Source organism: Pollicipes pollicipes, unplaced genomic scaffold, assembly GCF_011947565.3.
Source record: "Pollicipes pollicipes isolate AB1234 unplaced genomic scaffold, Ppol_2.1 Scaffold_5724;HRSCAF=6776_pilon_pilon_pilon, whole genome shotgun sequence".
Lineage (NCBI taxonomy): Eukaryota > Metazoa > Arthropoda > Thecostraca > Pollicipedomorpha > Pollicipedidae > Pollicipes > Pollicipes pollicipes.
In genome coordinates this window covers 27,710,305-27,725,297 of record NW_023596746.1, presented here as the reverse complement: position 1 = coordinate 27,725,297, position 14,993 = coordinate 27,710,305, and the positions used below count along the sequence as shown (strand labels likewise).

General features: G+C 51.9%; 1 protein-coding gene across 1 annotated transcript; it reads left to right on the top strand.

Moving 5' to 3' along the window:
* The first annotated feature begins 2,353 nt into the window (after positions 1 to 2,353).
* Positions 2,354 to 14,081, top strand: LOC119102896 (acetylcholine receptor subunit alpha-type acr-16). Its single transcript, XM_037226345.1, has 5 exons — positions 2,354 to 2,408; positions 2,991 to 3,185; positions 5,604 to 5,690; positions 11,617 to 11,726; positions 13,608 to 14,081. The coding sequence occupies exons 1-5, from the start codon at positions 2,354 to 2,356 to the stop codon at positions 14,079 to 14,081; spliced, it is 921 nt and encodes a 306-aa protein (XP_037082240.1).
* Positions 14,082 to 14,993: the final 912 nt, after the last annotated feature.

Sequence of the window (14,993 nt, the reverse complement as noted above, 5' to 3'; positions counted from 1 at the left end):
CAGTCGGTGATGATGATTTGAGCCCTGCCGCATCGGGATGCAAAGTGGAGGGAATTTTATCGTTACTGGCAACACACCCACCTTCTAATCACATCCTTGAATCCGAACGATCAAAGAGGTTCCAACCGTGGGCGAGCCTCTACGAGTAAATCTTTGGATGCGCTCTTGCCCTTATACCACCAATATTTTAATCCGTTCGTGTCTGCTAATGGACTGCTCGCTTCAAATGGATACGGCACAATCTCAGTGTTACGTTATACCCTGAAGCATGCGTTTTGGATATGACGAACGGTAAAACTCCGATTGTGGCAGCCTGCTAACCTCGTTTTAACGCAGCCCCCGTAATGTTGGCATTAAATTTCAGGACCCGTTCGCTTTTGATCTAATTTGCTGCCACCAAACTGGCTGCGAAAAAACGGATTTCTGTCACCATGTTGTACCATCTGGCGAATCGTAAGTGGTTCTGACCGTTGCGTGCGCCCAATAACTGCGTCGTGGCAGCAGCACTCGCCGAAGCTGTCGACTGTGTGCTGCTGGCCGCGTCAAGCAGTCGTATGTTTAGCTTGCGTGAAACCTGATCAGCGTCCACAGGGACTGTGCACACCGCGCGGTGTCCATGATCTCCTGGATATACAAATAAATAAGTAAATAAATATATGTATATATATATATATATATATATATATATATATATATATATATATATATATGTGTGTGTGTGTGTGTGTGTGTACATACATATGCATATATGTGTATTTATGTACGTATCTGTATGCATGTACACACACATATATGCATATATATGCATATATGTATATATATATATACATATATATATATATATATATATATATATATATTATATATATATATATATAGGAGGGTAAAAGTCCACGTTGAGTGTGATCACGGCTGCTGAGCGGACACGGCGCTGTTTCAGCTGGACCTGATCTTGCCAGGCGAGGAGGGGGACTCTAGCAGTTTTCTGCCGAACGGCGAGTGGACGCTGCTGGGTAGGTGTCTCGACCGAGCGCGCTTGGTTTCCACTGTGCGTCTGGCGAGGGCTCACGTCCCGTTGCAAGCTGCCTCCTTGGCTGGGTTCGAGTCCTGCCAGGCGCAGAGACATCTCAACCACCCGTCTGCGAAAATGAATGGGCTAAATTGCTCCAGAGAAGCATAAGCCTAGCATATTTCTTCAGGCTTATGTAGTAAAAGCGGTGATCTTTGGCCGGTTACCAGCCGATGAAATTTAATTGCAGATTTCATCGCTCGGGGAGGGGGGAGGGAGGGAATAAAGTGAGATATGATGCGACTTTGTCAAAAGCTCACAGCCAGCGAGAACGGAATGCACAGTTCAAAATCGCTCAATTTCTACATAAGAACGCTGAGAGAACGCAGCCTGCAGCGCGGACGCCCGCCGATATTGCCGTCTTTCTCTTTTCATCATAATCCATTCTTAATTTAAAAAGCAGATTCCTAACTTGCTGTGCTTATACATGTGTCATGCACTCATCTGCATATGTTCATGGAGCAATGCATTTGTGAAGGGTGTTTAAGTTTAGATTGGTTTGTTCCTTTCAATAATGTCTTGCGTTGTTGTTTTTTTATATTTTGCTGAGCTTGTGATATATTATTTGGTGACTCCCGTTGCTTAAGCGATGCCAAGTATAAACTACATTATTCTTAGATGCATCGTTGCTCCTTGAATGGCTTGAACTCAAAAGGTTAACTCCGTTGGCAGATGTTCTATACTTTGTGGCAGGATAATGTGCTTTTTCAAAACCATGTGTTAATCTCTGTAACTTGCAAGAGACCGCAGCGCATACATTGCCAGGCTGTTCGTGTGCGGCAGATATTTTGTGTGATGCAACTGTTTGGGTGTGCTCTTTGTATTGCTTCATGAACATTGGTCGAGACAAATACTAATGAAACGTAGCCTGTGGGTTGCATAATGACTGTGCAAACAAGCAAAGCTCTCCTTCAAAACCTATTGCGCAGAAATAGTGACGAAAGCTGCATTCAGCCCAATCAATATGGAGGTCATTCACATGAGATCACTATGAGATCACATAAGATCAAAATGGAGATCACTCACATGAGACCAACAGATGAGAGCATGACTCCGTAGTGCCAAACGTAAATATTGTATAAAACTGTGCTCTAAATGCGTGTTGTGTGTTTCTTCTCTATCTCCCTCTTTCTCTCTGTTTTAGGTGTGCCCGGGGTGCGAAACGAAATTACTTACGCCTGTTGCCCACAAACATATATCGATGTAACGTATAAGATATTGATCAGAAGAAGAACGTTGTACTATTTCTCCAATCTGATAGTGCCGTGCGTGCTGATCGCTTCAATGGCCGTGCTGGGGTTCACGCTGCCGCCGGACAGCGGCGAAAAGCTCAGCTTAGGTAAACCACTGCACGTCGCAGCTTCATCCGCCCGTGGCTTTCGGCCGGCTTGTCGGGGAGGCGCCAGGGCCAGTCGGTGGTGGTCAGGGGCCAGCTCCAGCGGTCAGGGGCTCATGGGCTCAGCAGATTAGGGTCAGCGGTAAGGGCCTCCGGGTCGACGTTCAGGAGCTCAGAATCGGCGATCAGGTGTGACCCGATCAGCCAGACCGCCGTGCGATCGGGGGTCAGAGCAGAAAAGTGACAGCGCTGCTGTGAGGGAGGCACTAACTTACGGTAGGCAGAGGGGGGTTGGGTGGAGGGGGGGACAACGGCACCCAATCGCGGAACCCGCCGTGTTGCTCGTCATCTCACTAGCACTCCTCAGTTTGCATGGTTTCCTAGTTCCTAAGAGTATCTGCTGTCGTTTTGGTAGCTTTTACCGGTAGTCTGAGCTAGAAGCTCTCACTGCCGCCTTTGCCGGCGACAGTTGCCCGCGGCGGCACTCCCTCTCCCATTTTACATTGCGCGTGGGCTGGCTCTGGCACCTCCCCCGGCCGGTGCTGGTACGTGCTCGTGTATGACGTTGTGTGCACAATTTTCCAGGTATTCCAGGCAAGCGCAATGAAATCTCGTACGCCTGTTGTCCCGAGCCCTACTTCGACATCACGTACACTGTCCAGATCCGGCGGCGCACGCTCTATTACCTGCACAATCTGGTCCTGCCCGGCATCCTCATATCCACCATGGTGCTGCTGGCCTTTACATTGCCGCCGGACTCCGGGGAGAAGCTGACTCTAGGTAGGCAGGTGGCACGCAGCCCTGCCTGCGCTGTGAACGCTGTCTGCCGCCCGGCGCAAGGAGATGTTCACCTGCTCCCGCCCGGGCAGAAAGCGAAGCTCGCTACGCTCTCGTGTTCGTTTAATTGCTTTTTTGTTTGCTGCTTGGTGTAAGCTGAGTTTGATTGGATGCTGTTGAAAATGCCTCGCTCGTGTCCTTATGAGCAGCGGTTTTTAGTGAGGCCATTTTGTACCCTACCTGTTTTGCCCTCTTGCTTTGTTCCTTCAAAGAGCTCTCTCTTTCTCTCTCTCCCTCTCTCTCTCTCTCTCTCTCTCTCTCTCTCTCTCTCTCTCTCTCTCTCTCTCTCTCTCTCTCTCTCTCTCTCTCTCTCTCTCTCTCTCTCTCTCTCTCTCTCTCTCTCTCTCTCTCTCTTCTCTCTCTCTCTCTCTCTCTCTCTCTCTCTCTCTCTCTCTCTCTCTCTCTCTCTCTCTCTCTCTCTCTCTCTCTCTCTCTCTCTCTCTCTCTCTCTCTCTCTCTCTCTCTCTCTCTCTCTCTCTCTCTCTCTCTCTCTCTCTCTCTCTCTCTCTCTCTCTCTCTCTCTCTCTTTCTCTCTCTCTCTCTCCTCTCTCTCTCTCTCGCTCTCCCTTTTTACATATTACTGTGCCAATTATGTTGTTGATTGTCATTAGCTCTGCTGTTTTATTTTTGCTTGCCTGTTTGCTTTTAAATGCTCCAAAATTTTGTTCGGCAGAGTTTTTAGCTGCAACAGGCTGCACCGTTAGGTGAACATCAATCTTTAAAGTCTGTCGTTAACGAGCCCAGAATCACCCCATTAAGAGCCATTAGGTGCGGAATATTTGCAAAACAGTCATCCCCAATTGCTTAAGATTTCACCATGTGGCAAAATTAAGTGCCTCTTCAGCTTTTACTCAGTAGCTTTCGGTGTCACGCCCTCCGTAATGTTGTGCCTGTCTCTCCCAGCTACTGACCGATATAAGTGTTGGACTCTGCGCAGCTTTCCAGTAGTTCCTACCTTGAACCTGTTCAACATATAAAATGTCCGGTGCCTGTGCCTTTTCTTGTGTTCATTCCATATTGGCAGTTGATGTGATCACACTTTTGTTATCACCTTTGAAAACGTGTTGATGTCGCCAAGACCATAGTATGAAATCATTAATTCACCATGCATAAGATGACTAGATCGGCAGCGGACTGAGCGGGAGTGCGCCCTTTTCCATCATTTGAGACGCGAGGATACCGGTAAATGAAACTATCTTATTGAGATAACAAACTAAGTTCTTTTGCAGCGAGGTTCGTTTACCGCATCCTCATGATATCGCATACTTGATCATTGTTGCTCCGCTGTATCTAACAAAATTGGCTGATGATGTTCGGATTAATGCTCAAAAGAAGCTGATAAATTTGTCGCGGAGCGTCATTATCGTTATTAGCTTTCCCAGTGGTACTTGATTCTGCCGGGTCGATGCACGTCTACTATGGATTAAACACGGCCATTGCCCATCTAGTTATATTTTGTCATTTCTAACTATATATTATCATTTGCGTCATCAGTGCTGAACAGTGAGCCGATGTTGTGCTGTAGAACCCATCTCGACTCAAACAAGAGCACTCTAGACCAGCTTTCGATGTGGAGCAGTGTGCCATAGTACTTAGCCCTCGGTGTTCCGCTGTCGCTGCCCTTCCGACTTCACACCAAACGTTATCCTGACATCCCATCACTTAAGCCCATATTCTGGATTCGCACAGGTAACTCAGGTGTGTGGGCATCATCGGATGGGAGGCGAGCCTGCTTAAATCAAATGACGCTGATATGGTTGATTTGCATTGTGTGCTGATGGTTGCATTGGTTGCTGAACTGTCATTCGGCGTATATACTCCTATGCATTTGTGTGTGTCTTTGCCGATGATAGGAGATTGTGTTTGGATTTTATGCGATGCAGCTGTTGGAGGTTGACGATGGTTGACTTCTCAGTAATACCTGACTCGCGTATTGCTGTTCCGATGCGTTCACCTGTCCCTCGCCCAGGCATGCTTGCCCTCCCGTCGCTCTTTCTTTCGTCTATCCACTCTATCCATCTCTCTTTCTCTTTCTCTTTCTCCCCTCTCTTTCTCTCTCTCTCTCTCTCCTTTCACAGCCAGTCTTTACAACTCCCGAATACGGTTGTACTGCCTAGTTTTGGCTGCTTGCATTCTGTTTTACTGTCGGTCTCTTTTGCCTTTCCCCTTTCTCTCTCGCTTTCACTCTCTCTCCCTCTCTCTTACTCACATCTCGCTTTCTCCCGGTCACCTTCTTGGTACCTCTCTGTTCGTTGTTAGCTTTACATGGGCAGTCAACGGCGGCCCCGCTAGCGCAGCGTGCCCTGTTTGGGCGAGAGGTCTCCGCCCGTTCAGGTAGTTAACCGTGTGCTCTATCTTCAGGGGTCACTGTTCTCCTATCTCTGACCGTATTTCTCAACCAAGTCGCCGCGAACATGCCAGAGACCTCAGAGGCTGTGCCTCTCCTAGGTAACCCAGAGTCAAAATTGCACTTGGACTCCCAGAGGGCTGGACGCTGCCACTAAATATATTGCTCGAGTCGATGTTGTAATGGCCGACCGCGTAAATCCAGGAAGCACTGCCCTGCGGACATACATATATAAAGCAAGCCATAAATTCATGCCTGTCTTATACACTGTTCTATAGGATTACAGGGCATCACGCATGTCGTGTTTTGTGTTTTCTTTCTTATGACGCATGCGCCACTGACCTTTGGCAATTCATCCTGACTGATCCTACCTGATCAAACGACTTTCCACTTTCAGAATCACGGCTGACCTCTGTAAACAGTGTCAGACTCTCACACTTTCTTCTTTTATATACAGCTCTTTCCGCTGGACCTTAACGGCGCGAGTAAATCGGTAACTCACCGTCTCCATTCCTGTTTTAGGTGTTACAGTTTTGTTGTCCCTCACTGTCTTTCTAAACATGGTGGCCGAGAGTATGCCAACGACATCCGACGCTGTCCCTCTTATAGGTAAACACCGTGTCACCGTTCGGCGGGTGCTTTTGCCGACTAGACCTGAGGGGACACCACAGAACGCTCGCTCCAAATTGCGTTCGAACTTGCAAGAGAGTCACGGGCCATGTCCACCATTTATATCACAGGTTACGGGTCACTTCCGTGATATCAGAGGTTGTGATTCCTCCAAATTTCCGTGACCGTAGTCCCCATCTAGTCTCATAGCCTCCGGACGAGCGTCAGATGCAATGCCTGTACTAGGTAGAGAGCCCGGCCGGCCGGTACGCGCGAACGCCGCTTCTGGCGCGTGAGCGCCGGCATCGTCGGCCGAGCGGCGCCAGCCGAGCACGCGCCGTCTACGTCCAGAACGCCCCGGCAGCGGTAGACGTCCTCGCGCGGGGTGTACAGAGCAGTGTCATACCAGCGCCGCTTATGTCGAAACCCTGGCATCCCCCTGTCTTCTCTCTCACGCTTTTGTCTCTCTCTCTATCTCTCTTTCTCTATCTCTCTCTGTCTCTGTCTCTGTCTCTCTGTCCCTCTGACGCTGTGCGTGCGGAGGCCCCGATAGAGTCGGCTCTGTAACTGGCGCATGATTGTGGGGGGTGGGCTGTTCGTTGAGCCTCGGCAGTCGGCGGTCGGTCGACAGTGCGCCTGACCCCCGCCTTGTTTTCCAGGCGTTACCATCCTTCTCTCGCTGACTGTGTTTTCTCTAATGATAAGCGATGCTTTGCCGGAGACTTCCGACGCGGTGCCCCTCATAGGTCAGCACCTCGGCACCCAGCATGCTCTCGGGAATGCCCGCCGGGCCCGCGGGCGCCGCCGCTCCCGCGCCTAACACGCTCAGCCATGGACCTCCTTGCATTGGGTGCATCGAGCCACCTGCGCCGCCTGCGCCGCCCCCTCCGGGCCCCGGGGCGGCTGGCATCGGCCTGCTGGGTTTGGCCGCGTGACACATAGAGCAGCCGCAGACGGGAGCTAGCGCGCCCTCGGGACGGGCCGCCGGACGGAATGCCCGGGGACGGCGCACCATCCCAGCTCTAGGCGAGGAATGGCATGCGGGAACGCGGCCGCCAAAGACGACACCCGACAGCGCAGAAACCGCGCCGACTAACCGTGGTCTGGTAAACAGGAACTAACACCATCTGCCCATCCTCACCCCTCGCCTTTCTCGCTGGCGTCCAACAGATGCCTTCAAAACGTACGTTCCAAACGTGCCCGCTCTTGTCGCGTGGAATAACTGTCCATAGTTGTTTGCCAGTAGCCGTCTGTTACTCATTAATATCTGTATTTCATTTGCAGCATTTCAACAGTTTGTGTTTTGGCGGCGTAACTGTGCCAAACACTGGCAAAAGACATATCGTTAATACGTTTTCGTCTTTTACGGGATACGTTATACAGGAAATCTTAAAAGCATGCGAGCATCTCATTCAAACGTCTTTGCAAGCTAGCGAATTAACATAAACCATGTAAAATTTATTTGATGCAGGAATATATATGTGTAGATATATATATATATATGCATATATACATATATAAATAGTATATATGTATAGATATATGCATGATTAGTAATGTACAGATGAAGAAAATCGTGTAAGCGAAGCCCGTCCGCATAAAAGATTTCCCCAATTTGTGTTCACATCATTATTGTCGCATGAGTTGATTATCAAGGCACATCATTTACCAGGCAAAACTTTGATGCGGACGGGTACCACTTAGATGGTACAATGCTAATTAAATATATATATATATATATATATATATATATATATATATATATATATATACGTATATATATATATGTATATATATATATGCTCTACGGTGCTCTGCAGTGCTAATGATATATATATATATATATATATATATATATATATATATATATATATATATATATATATGCATATACAAACAAACTGCACCGTTTCATCTTTCAATTTTTTCAGTTTCATTCATTTCATTTCGTACGACATTTTGTAAAAGATATGAGAAAACAAAAGTAACTGTCGGCCGACACACTCAGGCCACTTTGGACTGATATATCAAAAAGAGAATTAATAGATTCCATCATATTGGCATGCTGTAGTTAGTGTGGCCAAATATTATCACAGCTTCCATATTTCAGCCCTCAATTAAAACGTTGATCAAATAACTTCAAAGCACCCATCATTTGTATCGCACTCTCTAATTGATATGTTGCATTGTCCCAATTATCCACCACCTGTAATCCAGTACTAAACCAGCTCTGGTCAAACCCGTCATTTACAGCCATGTTAGATATTTATTGATTATTCAGCTGATCATAACAGCATACTCATGATAGAAAACACATAATTTCTGTCCTTAAGCGTACATCGACATCTGCACCTATGTAGCGAGTGCAACATGATTCGCGTTGTTATTACGGTATCGCTGAATAATTCCCTCTGGCGAATCGTTCAATTCCTTCTAAATTCCTGCCATTATGGCCAACGTTTGCCTCTAACGTTGTCAATCGCACGAGAAGCCGGCGGCAACCAGAGACGGCGACGTTGCATCCCGGGCTCAGATTGAGCCTGTCACACGCGGCACGAGCCGCGCGGACTGACGTCACCTGTCGGCACACTACGCCGCCGCTGCACGTTTGTGACACGCGTCTGACATCCGTGCGACACATCTGTGACACGCGTGTGACACGGCGCGCGGCCGGCCTGGCAGTCTCGGGGTTGGGTGTCGTCTTGGTCTGCGCGCGTGCCAAGACACACTTGTCGCGGGAGGAGGCGTCGGGGGAGGGGGGAGGGGGAGGAGTGTGGTGCCGAGGAGGCACGCCCAACTCAGGCGGTTAGCGCCGGACAAACGACCGCTCTCGGGGACGGGGTCGGCGAAGTGGCGACGTGACGTGTGCCGCGACCGTTCGGCCACGTCCCGACTGACCTTCGGGAGCGGGGCGGGCGTGACGGTGACTGACCAGCCCCGGTCCGGCGACAGCGTGACGCGCTGGCGGCGTCGGCGGCTGCGGTGGCTCCGTGCTGGGGGCATGGCGCGCGCGGCCGCGTGCACGACGACCATGGTCATGGCGCGGGACGAGCGTTTGGGGATGGGGCGGTCTGCTTCGACGGGGATGGCCAGCGGGGAGCAGTGATGATAAGCACGGGGGTAATTACGCAGCTCTTGTGAAAACGGGCCGTTTCAGAGCCATGCAAGGGGTGAACACAGTATCTGTGGTGTGGTGGGAGGTACACGCATAAATGTCCCATGCGTTGATTTATGCGGCGCCACAAACGCCTCAGGAGCGCAGCAGTCCCCCCGTTCGCTACGTTCTTCGTAGGTGCGCTTGGGGGGGGGGGGGGAGGAGATTCGATTCGGTGGTCTGGGGGTGAATATCGCTGGCTTCTTCTCTCTTCGCGTGGGCGTTGCACGATTACATTGCACTAGCGCTCTCAGATGAGTAGCTTTTTTAGCGACCTCGCTCGAAGATTTGACAGCCCCATTGCGCACATTTTCACCATGCATTTTTAAACTGGAGTACTTAGATATACTTTCTTATTACCTTAAGTTGAAAAAACAAGTATTGAGAGTCGTACACCGATGTATCCCCGCAATGTGTTCCTGTCAACCATTGTGCCCATCCATTCTCCATCTAAACCACGGCTAACTTTTTTGATAACCGACGCACACGCACACGAGTCACTGTCTGTGATACAATGGCCTCGCGACAAGTGACAAGTGAATGCTTTCCGTGCATGGCTTTGCATGGTTAAGAGCACGGCTGTTTGTCATGCACACTGCATCGTCCAAAGAACAGGCAATGTATCTGATTAACTATATTAACCGCATTCAGTTAAAGTCTAATCAAAATCAGCCACGCGCTTTCTTCAGAGTCTGTCTGGTCACGGTATTCTTGAAGTACCTGAGCCTCGACCGGGTGGCCACCAGCCCGCCGTCCGGACTCTGGGGAAGGCCGTGCTAATCCACGCCATAAATCTGGCGGCCTTCCGATTTGTCGGCCCGTCCCCCTCTGCGACTCCAAGCAGCCAATCGCGTGCCTCCTCCGCCGAGCGCCCTCCACCGGGGCCTTGGTTTGACGTCGGCCAGGTGCTCCTGCCGCGTCTGGCCGGCTCTCGGCCGTTGGGTCGCTCGGCGTGCGCTGAGGACTGTGGTGTCCCCTCCGATCTTCAAAGCAAGGTTCTCATGGCTGATGATCATTGGCTGAGAGAGTCGCCACAGTTTGCGTGTGTCACCGCACGGTCCCTTTCTGCGGCGGCGAGGCGCGAGGTGACTACACCTCACTTCGCGAGTGGTGGTCAGGCACCTCCAGCAGCCGGCGTGTGCGTCCGCATGCTTCAAACTAGCCCACTGACAGCACTTGCGCGCCTCGCGCTCGCAGGAAGGGACCAAACAACTGCCGATAAGTCAGATAGCCAGTCGATAAATATGCATGGATTAAACTGGAGCTCTAAAATTCGACCGAGGCGTGCAGGGTCACCGTGGCGGGGGCCCACAGGCGCCGCCAGGTGGGCCCTCGACGCCGGCGGCCCCACACGCCCCGGAATAACACGGCCTGGCCCTGGGGCTGCCGCTCGATGCCGCATGGCGCACTCCATCGACTGGTTTGATGCATGCATATTCCGCCTTTGCCAATACACACGGTGCTGCTAAACAAACGCGTGTCCGGTTAAGCTTGCCGCTCTTTAGGTGCGGAATGTATCTCTTGCCGGAGCGGATCATGAATTCAGGTCTATATGTGAACAATACAGCTTGAGATCTGCACCGATTAAAATGAATGGGCGTTACCCTCATTGTATTATGTCCTCATGACACATCTGAACATTTCGAGGCGGTGCTGTGCAAAGCCAGCGGTGTTAGATGTCATAAATGGTGTCATGATATCTAGAGAAATACGCGGACAAAATTCGTCTCAGAAGCATGTTAAACGTGAGGTCGTCACCCTACATGTTTCTGCTTGTGGGATCACGACGGTTTGGTCACGTTTTTATTTTTTCCCTTCCTGTCAGTTTCATTTCGGCGTCAACTTTGCGATCCGAGGAATCAGAAATATGTGAAGTTCTACCCAACTGACAAAACTTGTTTTTCGGCTTCTTTTCGGACGAAAGCACCGCTCCCGTCAGGCTCTGGCTGTCAGCTGTTTGTCCGACAAATGCTCAGATGGGTCGCCCGTGCCGTCGGACGCTCCATTTCCCGGGCATGTGCCTGGGACGCTCGTCAACGGTCGTCCAAGTTTGGTCGGAGGGCGCTCGTGACGTCACTCGGCCCCCGTAAGAAGCTGCGACAGTCCCAGCGTTCAAAACTTTTGTAATGACTGCGAGATTATGCCGCAGACCCGCTCCCAGACTCCGCTGAAGCCGTCAGTGTCGACGCGAGCGCCCTCTCGGCGCAAACTTCCGAAAAGATGCGCCAGCCGCGGTGCATTGCTAACGCCATCTGTGCTTGTAGGAACGTACTTTAACTGCATAATGTTCATGGTGGCGTCGTCGGTGGTCAGCACGGTGCTGATACTCAACTACCACCATCGTTCCGGCGAAACCCACGAGATGGCGCCGTGGGTAAGTGAGGGGGCGTCCTGACAAGAAGACTGGTGGATGACCTGGGTGCCGCTCGTCGCCAGTGCTCTGCCCGTGTCGGCCCTAGCGCCATCTTTGCACGGGGCTCCGAGTTCATGCGCGACTCACTGCAATCGGAGATCAGCCGGCCATGGCAACAGGCATGGCCTCGCCGCGGGCTGCCCCAGTTTCTCGTCCCGTCTGAGCACACGCAAGGCCTGTCTGCAATGCAGACAGCCTCCCCGAAAGGCCAGGCCTGGGGTACATGTCTAAGGCGTGCTGGCTGCCTTATTACCTCATGCTTGGCTTCTGTTTCTGATCATGTAGCCCGGAATCCGTCCGAATAAGTCAATTAGCCCCAACTCAAGCAAAAACGCAACCAACACACGGTGTACATCTGCCAGTTGAAGAATGCTGTCGGCTTCTGCTTTTTTACATTTTGTCCTCTTAAATTTGTTAAGTTCATTTAAGCTCCACATCTCACAATTTCCACTCCCTCCTGTAAATTACTCATTCAAACGGCTGCCGCATGTCCTGGGATGCTATCGTTCCCCCATCCTCGTACGTTTAAGCCACTAGTTTTGGGTGTGTGATCGGACTAGACCATTATCTTCTGCCACTCCTCTAGATCTCGGCTCCAAGCACGTGGTAGTCGTTTCCTGACCTCAGTGTCTCCCAATGTCTTCCATGTGTCGGCCTCGCTTGCTTGCGAAAATTGCGCATGCTTTGGGTGTGCCCCCCAGGCGCGCCCCCCAGGCGCACCCCAGGTGCGTGCTCTATTTAACAACGAGAGACTTCAGGAATGCAGCTGACTTTAAATCAGTCGAAGTGAACAGGCCTCCAGGGGCTCGTGCGTTTCCAGCTTGCAGCCATGCCAGGTCGAGTGTAATTTCATTTCACCCCACAACTTAGCGGGGTGCGGGGTGAGGGATGCGCGGTGCGGGGTGCGGGATATCAAGGCCGGCTGATATCCGGCGTAAGTCTTTTGGTGGTCCTGCGCTTGGAAACAGCGCTTAACGAAAAAAGTAAAATCGATCCAAGTGCGTTCAGCCACAAGTCGCCTGATACATCGGTCTTTCGATGCCGACAGAGGTGTTTCGTCCTCAGCAGCTCGCCTGTGCTCGAGAAGCTCCCGTGCCCCACCCAGCCAGGGTGTCTTCGACACCCCACGCTGCACGCATCCAGACCCCTCTTTGCTCGTTGGAGTGTCGAACCAGTGTCGGCGGGATGACTGATCTCGGAAAACTGGACGGGGTTGATGCTGCGTGTGGTCATCCTTCTGTGTGACGCCATCACATCTGCGTCATCTGTCCTTTAATAATATGAGCACATATAATAACAATCAGAGCGCATCTGCCCTGTTCTTCGCGTGATGCGATGACATGTTTGGTGCCCTCTCCAGTGGGTGACGTCCTTATCACTGCGTGACACTCTCCTCTGCGTTGCGATCATGCCCAGTGTGTGACGTCCCACAGCTGCGTCCCATCCTTTTCTGTGTGTGATGTGATGACGTGTGCAACATCATACCTCTGTATGAAGTCATCGCCGCTGTGTCAAAGTCTCCTGCGTGAGTTGCCCTCTCCTGTGTGCCCCCCCCCCCCCCCCCCCCCAAGGCCTGTGCGTTGCACCTGTGCTTTTTCTTGTGAGTAGCATCATTGCCGCCGTGTGAGGAATTACACGGCGTGGGTGGCGTCATAGCCGCTACATGACGGTACTCGTGTGAGTGACGGCAACATACGCGAAACCTTCCCTCATGAGTGACGTCATATCCGCTGCGTGACTTCCTTTCCTATGGGGAGGAGGTCATCGTCACAGCTGTGTGGCGCCTTTGCTGCGGGTGACGTCACCGCCGCTGCGTGACATCACAGCTCTCCGCGTCGACAGGTGCGCAGCCTGTTCCTGCAGTGGATGCCGTGGCTGCTGCGCATGTCGCGGCCGGGCGAAAAGATCACGCGCAAGAACATCATGATGAACAACAAGATGAAGGAGCTGGAGCTGAAGGAGCGCTCCTCCAAGTCGCTGCTGGCCAACGTGCTGGACATGGACGACGACTTCCGGGGCGCGGGTGCGCAGCAGGCCAACTCGGCCAGCTACATCCGGCTGCCGGGTCAGTCGGTGGACGACCTGACCATGCACAGCTGCCTGGCCGGCTGCAGCCGCGAGCTGCAGCTGATCCTCAAGGAGCTGCGGACTATCACCGACAAGATGCGCAGTGACGACCACGAGGCCGAAGTCACCGGCGACTGGAAGTTCGCCGCCATGGTGGTGGACCGCATGTGCTTGATCGTGTTCACGCTGTTCACGATCGTGGCGACCGTGGCCGTGCTGCTGTCAGCGCCGCACATCATCGTGCCGTGACGCGGCCGTCGCCGCCGGCGCGCCTTCCGACGGTGCCAAGCGCGATGCGCGCGTCGCCCCGCGCCGAGCGGGGCGCCTGCTCAAGATCGGCCGCGACCGCCGTCGACCCCGGCCCCGGTGCCGGTCCGGCCCGGCACGGCGCCGGCGCCGGCGCCGACCCCGGCCTCGGCCCGGCCCTGGCTCTGCTCAGCGGGCTCCACCGGCGTCGGATGGAGCTGCCTTCTCACCCTGCGCCGGACACGGGACCGCTGGAGCGAGCCGTCTCCGTCTGCCCCAGAGAGTAGGGCAGAGCGGGGGGCTGACGACATCTTGTTCGCCGGCCCTGACTCGCTGCTGCCCTTACTAGTCGGTTAGGCTGTTATCGTGGTGCCACGAACACCTTGAAATCCGATGCTGAGGTCTGAGGATATCTTATGTATCAATCTACTATGCCATTTTACCTTAACTTTGCGTTTTGCTCCTATTCTCATGCATATGTATATCCCTCAACTGCTGCCGTGACTTCGGCTTTGACGTGTCAAAGTGACAAGGTGGATGCCATCGGTTGTACGTATACAATATTTTTATAACTAGCTATCTTACACCATTAGATGGTATTTGGGATTGGGGAACCATGTTGCCAAACCAATCAAGGAATGACAGCAGTGAAGGGACTTTGCCAAATCTTCTAAACATAGTGTAGGCCTTAGGGGGATAGAGGGCGTTGTTGAATGGTTAAATCTGCTAACCCGTCAGCCCCAGGTACGACCGCCTGGGGCGTTGTTTGTAGTCGTAGCATACTTTGGCTGGTTGAAACTTTAACAGCCCGCCTGTCTAGTGAAACGGACTCCCGTTAAATGTTTGCCTCTCAAAGTCGCTATAGAGGCGTCTGTTTGGAGAGGCTCCACAAGTCTTCGCGTTAGAAAATGTTTA